At 34.8% G+C, this 8,350-nt stretch overlaps 1 protein-coding gene across 1 annotated transcript in view; it reads right to left on the bottom strand.

Annotated features, from left to right (window-relative positions):
• LOC107655319 (membrane-bound O-acyltransferase domain-containing protein 2-like) overlaps positions 1 to 8,350 on the bottom strand; it is a 73,133-nt gene that overhangs the window by 5,670 nt on the left and 59,113 nt on the right. The window contains exons 6-11 of the mRNA XM_016442780.1: positions 6,345 to 6,399; positions 3,860 to 4,043; positions 1,979 to 2,192; positions 1,680 to 1,789; positions 1,521 to 1,585; positions 1,300 to 1,432 (exon numbers count right to left, since the gene is read on the bottom strand). Coding sequence (XP_016298266.1) covers positions 1,300 to 1,432; positions 1,521 to 1,585; positions 1,680 to 1,789; positions 1,979 to 2,192; positions 3,860 to 4,043; positions 6,345 to 6,399 — 761 coding nt within the window. The remainder of the gene's footprint in view (positions 1 to 1,299; positions 1,433 to 1,520; positions 1,586 to 1,679; positions 1,790 to 1,978; positions 2,193 to 3,859; positions 4,044 to 6,344; positions 6,400 to 8,350) is intronic.

The raw sequence follows: 8,350 nt of genomic DNA, 5'->3' as shown, positions 1-8,350 counted from the left end.
ATATAACAAAGAGTGAAAAATTGAAGGGGGTCTGAATACTTTCCGTACCCACTGTACATTCTTTTTTGTTTAAATTTTTTTCTTCTGGAAATACAGGAGATGTTCACTTTAAATTAAATTTATTTTTAAATAATTAAACATTTAACAGTAGCACAGTAAAAATTGGTTATAATATAGTGCTTTTGTCTGTCCAAATACTTATGTAGTTTCTTTCAATGTTTGTGAGGAAAAAAAATCGCTCCAATAATGTGTTTCAGCTATTGGAATTTTACAACTGCACGTATTCTGTAGCACCCAGAATCCCTTTCATTTCGACATGTGCAGATAAGAGATGGATATGCTGAATAAGGCATGGAAGAGAATATGGAAGATAATTCTCATTAATACTATACAGCCATACAGTAGCACTGAAACATTTTGTTTTATTTTATTTTTTATTCATACATTTATTAAGCAAGATCTGCATTACACTGAAAACTGGAGTAATGGCTCCCTAAAAATTCAGCGTTGTCATCACAGGAAGAAATTACATTTTAAAATACATTAAAATAGAAAATATTTATTTGAAATTGTAATATTATTTCACAATATTATAGTTTTTACTGTGTTTTTTTTTTAATCAAATAAATGCAGCCTTGGTGAGCAGTTTTAATTTTTTTTTAAACCATTCAAAATTCTTACCAACCCCAAACAGCGGTCTTATTCAGATTTTTTTAAAATCTCGAATATTGGTTTAGTCAGGTTATGACAATAGATTACAGTGTTCACGTGACATGTACTGTATATATTCAGAATATCCAAATTCTGATTAATAAAAGAATATATAGTAAGCGCAGTCATTTTTACTTGTGGATTTGGATATTCTTACTTGGGTTTGAAAAAGTGAAAACAGCTCTGGAAGCAACAGTGTATCATGCAGACAATGCCGTAGGCTGAATAGTTTATATTCAGAGTAGCATTTTAAGATGGACTACTGCAACTAAGTGACCTACTTTTTTCTTTATTTGGAGAGGCCTTGATCATTACCATGCGACAGAGAAATCGTGGTATTATGCAGCACATGACTAGATGAATAATAACCTTGACTGAGCGCATAGTCTTTTTTGGATCCCTACATGCCTCTCATTTATTATTAGAGAAAACCAATGTCCAATTCATTCTAATGTAACAGTATTTTTAACTGCTCCCAATAGATGTGCTATGAAAGTATTCATCAGATCAAACTTCTTCAGGTGCTTTGTGATATAAATCTGAATTAAATCTTGTTTTGACAGCCCATCTTATGTAAAGAATACTCACTGCCCGTGCTGCCATTGTTACAACAATGCCTGTGATGAAGGTCAGGTAATACCCTGGGTAAACTCCGTGCCAGATGGCTGAGAGGAGGAATGTGGCCGCAGTCGGATTGTACGGGCAGCGCTCATAACACACTCTGCAGAGAACAGCATCAAAGCTCACATTGTTTCTGAGATTTCAGGAAGTACACACATGCTCAGTCACGATTATTTTGAAGTATTCACCTTTTCAACCAAAGTGCCGTCTGTATGTTCCAGTTATCCAAGAACATCTTGAAGCTGGTGGCAAACTGTTAAGGACATCAAGAAAAAGATGATATATTAGGGTTCAGGTCGAGTGAGAAGACAAACTCGTGGAAGCAGCATATTTTGGCTTTGTCTTACCTCAATATTAAGTATTCTTAAGTTTGATATTCTGTCCCATTTTGGGGTGCCATCTGCGTTATAGCCATTAAACCCAAAACCAGCCGCATTGTTGATGGCATCGGCTGTGAAAGAGTGAAAGAATCTAGTAAAAAAACATCTGATTCACCATTACAAAAAACCCCACCTAATATCCAACTAGAAACAGGGCAACAAGTCAGAGAAAATGCCTTTTATGAACACAAGAGGGCAATACACTGAGTGTTTTATTGACGAGTGGTAATAAAATGGTTATTATGCATTTTTTATCAAATTTTATGCAAATATGTAATGGTATTTAGAATTATATAATGTGTTAGGAATTAGATTATTCTTCAATAATATGGAGATGTAGAGGTACAAGACCTGGATGTAGAAAGGGTTAGAGGCCATGAAGGTGTCGTCGATGACACGCACCGTAGGGCAGATGGTGTAGATCACCAAATAAACCATTAGTGACAGAGCACACGTGCAAACTTTCTGGATCACATCCCTCTATAAGAACAACACAGACCATTTCAGAGAGTCAAAGTCATTTCAATTAATGAAAACGTCTTCCAAAAAAAAAAACAACAAAAAAAAAACACTACTGTTCAGAAAACACTACTTTCCGCTTAATATATTGAATGATTTGAACAGTAGTGTATGTTATGGAAAATAGCACTTTTAACCATACAGAATATTATTTTTTAAAAGTGTTTATAAAGATGAGTTTCTTTTTGTATAATTAGCATCTAAAAGCTCATTTTATTTTACTATCATCAAATCACTGAGGAGCTGAAATAGCTGGATGGTAAATTAGCAATGATTCTGTGTTGCAGTAAAACCATTTGTGAACGCAACTTCCTCAGGCTCTTCTGAAACTTGCGAGTGAACTGATTCAACAAATGCTTTTGTCTACTGAGGATGAAACCTATACATGTTTTGTCTATTGAGGATGAAACCCATGCATCACTGACAATATTTAATAAGGTCTGCAGCTTTTACTGGTTTTACTGGTTAAAATGTTGCTGAAGTCCATTAAAGTGAGGCCATTGTCAAACTCCTGAGGAGGAAATGCATATAAAAGTATGTTCATCACCAGAGCTACACTCAAAACAAACTCTCCACTCAGCATGTCTGAGAAATATGAGCTCATGTCCATGAAGGTTTTCATTCATTTAAATGACATGAAAATCCATAAGGCAACTGATAATGCAATAGGGAATGCAAAAAAGTTCAGTTGAGTTTAAATCTAAAGTTTTGTGAGTGCTCCTCATTGTCAACCCAAAGTAGCATTGTTTACCCCATTAAAAAAGCATTTCCCCTATAAGTTAGTAAAAAAACTGGTTCTGACACCCTGAATACCTGTCTTAAAGTGGTCATTATATTCCTGTTCAAACACACTCACATATTCTTTGTTTAATTTATGATTGCTGTCCACATTTACTAAACGTCTTCTACTCATTTGGTTCAGTTTTTCATGTATAACTTGGGGTTTGTTTTGGCTCTGTAATTAAAAAAAAAGGATAATTATTGTTAAAACTATGTAAATGAGTAAGGGTGCAAAAAAACATACTGCATAAAAATATCTAAATGAAAATAATGAATAAAACTAAATTAAAAAATAATAAAAAAACAAACTGTAATATTTATGTATTTATAAAGTGTATCAATAAAAAAAAAATCTATATTTATATAAAAAAAAAAAATAATTATTCCTATGATGGCAAAACTGAATTTTCAGCATCATTACTCCAGTCTTCAGAGTCACATGATCCTTTAGAAATCATTCTAATATGCTGATTTGGTGCTCAGTTACTGTCAATTATTATTCATGTTCAATTATTAATAATTGTTCTTTTAATTATCACTGCTGAAAAAGGTTAATTTTTGTTTGAAACTGTGATATATTTTTTCAGGATGATGAATAGAAAGTTTAAAAGAACAAGATTTACTTGAAACAGAAATCTTCTGTAACATTGTAAAATGTCTTTAGTATTACATTTTTTTTTTCTTACTCATCTCATACTTTGCCTGGTAATACGTGTGTGTGTGTGTGTGTATGTGTATATACATATCATCTTGTATTTAACTATGTAATGTACAGTATATTATCTATCTGAAAGCACAAATGTGATACGGTCACCAGAGGGAGCAAGAGAGCAGTGTAACCACACTACCTTAGGTGAAGGGTCACTCTGCTTGAATTTCCTGTCCTCCTTGCCATTTGACTCCAGGTGCTTGGGCTCGTACCCTCGGCCTTTTATAAAGGCTATGTAATCATTATAGGAACAGGTCGGGCCGGCCAAGATCCCCATAAAGTTACAGTTATAACTCAGATACTCCAGCAGACTGGGCATCTTCCTGTACAGCAAACACAAGGACAGAACAACTATAAGTCACCAAATAAATTGTATAAGTAAAAAAAAAAATTGTTTGATTTAACTAACAAAGCACAACCAATATCAAGTACCAAAACATGATTTGCTTTGTAGTGGAAATAATGATGAAAAAAGACAAATGTTAAAGGGATAGTTCACCCAAAAATGAAATTGCCCCATGATTTACTCACCCTCAAGCCATCCTAAGTGTATATGACTTTCTTCTTTCAGACAAATACAATCGGAGTTATATTAAAAAAATATCCTGGCTCTTCCAAGCTTTATAATGGTGGTCGAGATTTTGAAGCTAAATAAAGTGCATCCATCCATCATAAAAAACACGGGGTTAATAAAGGCTTTCTGAAGCGAATCGATGCGTTTGTGTAAGAAAAATATCCATATTTATAAGTATATAAGTAATCTCTAGCTTCCACTAACTGTCGTATGTGCATTCACAAGAGAGTGGCGTAAGGAAGGCGAAGGAAGTAGAATGTAGGTGTAGCGTCCAGTCCAGTAAGAAGTGACGAATGCACAAGAGCAGAGGAGAGAGAAAAAAAAAAAAGGGGTCACGAATTAGAAGTGCAAAATGAGGATTTGTAAAGAAAAATGGAGGATTTCGATAAAAGCAAAGAGGAAACTGGTTTTCCTTTGCTGTAAACCAAACTTGGTTCTCTCGAGACTAGAATATTCTTACCGGACCGGACCGGACGCTATGCCTACGTCACCCGCTGGACGCCACTCTCTTGTGAATGCACATACGACAGTTAGTGGAAGCTAGAGATTACTTATATACTTATAAATATGGATATTTTTCTTACACAAACGCATCGATTCGCTTCAGAAGGCCTTTATTAACCAGGATAGGACAGGACAGTTTTTAATATAACTCCGATTGTATTCGTCTGAAAGAAGAATGCACCAAGGATGGCTTGAGGGTGAGTAAATCATAATTTATTTTTCATTTTTGGGTGAGCAATCCCTTTAATATATAAATATTATTACTGTAGTAATGTTTTTCAGTATTTAAGAAAGCAGAGAATGTTATAAATCACTTTAATGTTATAAGGCCATTAATTAGTTTATCAAGGCAAAGGAATTAGAGGAAGCAGCTTCTCAACAAGCTACCGAAGTTAAATTAAGGCACCTTTTTAAAGAAGCTACGGTACAAACTACAAACATAAGATAGTTTAACATAAGTACCAAAATAATACGGAAAACAGCAATGATGATTTTGCTTTACAAAATTATCTATTTTACATATATACATTACATATGATTAATCAAAATAAAATGACAAATAAATAAAACATTAATATAACAAAAATTAACTATATTTTATTACTATAAATAAAATATAACTAAATATATATTTTATAGCGAGATATATATTAAAATCTCTCTCTCTCTCTCTCTCTCTCTCTCTCTCTCTATATATATATATATATAATGTGTAATATATAATATAAATATAAAGATAATGCTTATCTGGCACAAAATCAATCAATGAAGATATCAGCATTATGCTTACATAGACAAATGTACAATATATATGGTTCAACTTGTTTTGAACCAGGTCACTGGAATGAACTGTCTGAACAAACTTTGCTAAAATGAATCCGTCACATTTGTCAATTAGCATTTTTCCATGCGATGCTAATTTACACTTTTTTCTTAAAACAGCTGAGCACTGTTACAGTAGTTAGTCCAGTGGTTAAATATAATTCTATATACAAGATTTACACTAGGATTACATGAATTTGATCTGACTGCTATTATCTCAACCGTGAATGAGTTTGTAGCATATGTAACCAGCACTTGGGTCATGTTTGAACAAGAATGCAACTCATCCATTATGTAAATGTTGACATATTGCTCAACACTCTGTGACCACAGGGCAGTGGTACTATCATTATTCAAAACTGCTCTTATTAACTGCAGGGTGTGACTTCCGAAACCTCAGAATCCTGATAACTTCCTGTGGACACCGGTTGACGTGATATGGTGGGAACGTTCAGTTGCTTGGCAACAGCCTTCAGGGCTTGATTGTAAATGATTTGAGTCTGCAAGTGGTATGCTGTTTTTTGGGCACTGCAGGGCAATATTATGCTTAAAATGATTGGTATTGAAGAATGCAGCTGTGCACTCTCTAATGGGACTAACATGCATTTGATCAGTGAGAGGAACTTTATATCTCGAATCGGGTTTGAAGTTGATTATCTTTCAAAAGACATAGAAAGTAAATGAGTGATCTCATCCCAACCACAAACATACCTTTCACACATACCTGACTGCAAGATACTTCTGACTGGGCTTTAGATGCTCCTCCCTCTTCATCAAACCTGTGGGAAAAACACACAAACACAGGCCCAAACTCATCAGGCACACTCCCACAAAACACTGTCACTTAGAAACATGTCTAGAAGTTATAGTTGAAGTACAGATACAGTTCGGTTATAAAGCAGAAGCACTACTGCCGCAGTGTTGTGGAGTTTGAGGCCAATGGTCTCCTGCGATTCACACTAACCTGCAAAAACAGCAGCTATACTCTGATACAGCAAATATGTGTGAATGAAGCCCACGTGATTATGCAGACTCACACACACTCACCAAATACAAACAGAAATGATATCCACACATCTGTGCTTACGCACTCAGCATTTTCAAAGTTATGCACATTATAAGAAAATAATGACTAAATACATGTAGTAAATGAATACTCTCTCTCTCTCTCTCTCTCTAGACTACAGCTCAAATGTTTGGGGTGATATTTATTTTGAAAGAAATTAATACTTATATTCAGCAAGGATATATTAAGGACACATTGCTGAAAATTCTCAGTAAAGACATTTATAAAAAGATCTCTATTTTAAAATAAATGCTCTTTTTATGAAAAAATCCTGAAAAACATGCATCACATTGTTAAAAAAAAAATCAAGTAGCTATTTTCAACATAGATAATTACAAATTTCTTGAGCACCAAATCAGCATATTAGAATGATTTCTGAAGGATCATGTGCCATCACAGAAATAAATTACATTAAGATATATTAAAATAGAAAACAGGTATTTTAAATTGTAAAAACATTCCACGATGTCACTGTTTTAATTGCAATTTTAATCAAATAAATGCAGCTTTGGTGAGCATAAGAGACTTCTTTCAAAAACATCAAAAAAAGAAATCTATCAGCCCCAAACCAATATATATATATATAGATAGACAGTACTGTTGACTGTAGACATTAATATAGTGTCTGTGGACAGTGCTGTCGTGTTCTGCAGCACTGAGCTGCTCTGCTCCAGTCTGGAGCATGAAGTCAAGCCATTCTTCATTCATCTCTGTCAGTGCACTGACAACTAGATTAGTCACCCTATCAGCTTGTGCAGGCTCTAATGGCTGCTGGGAAATGCATAACCCACAGCAGCATGTACACACAGACACAATCCCACTCTTCTTCCTTTAGCAAATGTGACAGCATCAACAACACCTCATGATATCTGTTCACCGGGCAGCACTCTCAGGTCCTTCACAGACCCATTGAAACAGTATTAACAACGAAAGGAACCACATGTCGGACACATTGAGGTCTGGTGCTAATGTGGGAGACTCGGTTGAAACCTGGGTTGTAACCCCGATTGTATAGAGTGTATTTTTTGTAGGAAACGTGCTAGCATTTTAGCACTTCCACCTCTATCATCCTGAAAAATCAATGGGTTTTTGGTTAAATGCCTGAAATATGGTCAGTGGTAAACACAAGCTCAAAATATTTTTCATTTTGCGACACAAAATACATCAGTAATACACCATTTGTTTTTTCTTTAAAGCTTTTACTGGTTTTGAAAAAGGCGATTGCTAACAAGTGACTAAACTGACCCTTTGCCGGGTATTTGATTGACAGGCGATCTGACCAATCATAATGCAGAATCTGTCAGACAACCAGACAGGAGAGTAGATTAATGTTGGTGGACTTGAACTTCAAAAGTGGTGTGCACTGATGTCTTTCCGCAGTTCAAACAAGATACCTTCTGATGTTAATGTATGTTTTTTTCGTGCTATAACTAGTACAGGAAGAGATTATCTATTCATGTGCCACTTGAACTGAGGCGCTACAGTAATCGGTCACGACACATTAAAGAGACACAAAATGCTATTTATTGTTAGAATTTCTTAAAAATTACAACATTTGAAAGCTGAGACTTTGTTTCATACCAAAAGTAACCTGCTCTGTCTTGTCTGTCGGCGTGTTGTCAGTTTCCTCTTTGCTCCACAGTGTATTTTTCACTGTGTGAGAA

This window comes from Sinocyclocheilus anshuiensis, unplaced genomic scaffold (assembly GCF_001515605.1).
Source record: "Sinocyclocheilus anshuiensis isolate Anshui unplaced genomic scaffold, SAMN03320099.WGS_v1.1 scaffold1096, whole genome shotgun sequence".
In the NCBI taxonomy this organism is placed as follows: domain Eukaryota; kingdom Metazoa; phylum Chordata; class Actinopteri; order Cypriniformes; family Cyprinidae; genus Sinocyclocheilus; species Sinocyclocheilus anshuiensis.
This window is presented reverse-complemented; position numbering and strand designations above follow the sequence as displayed.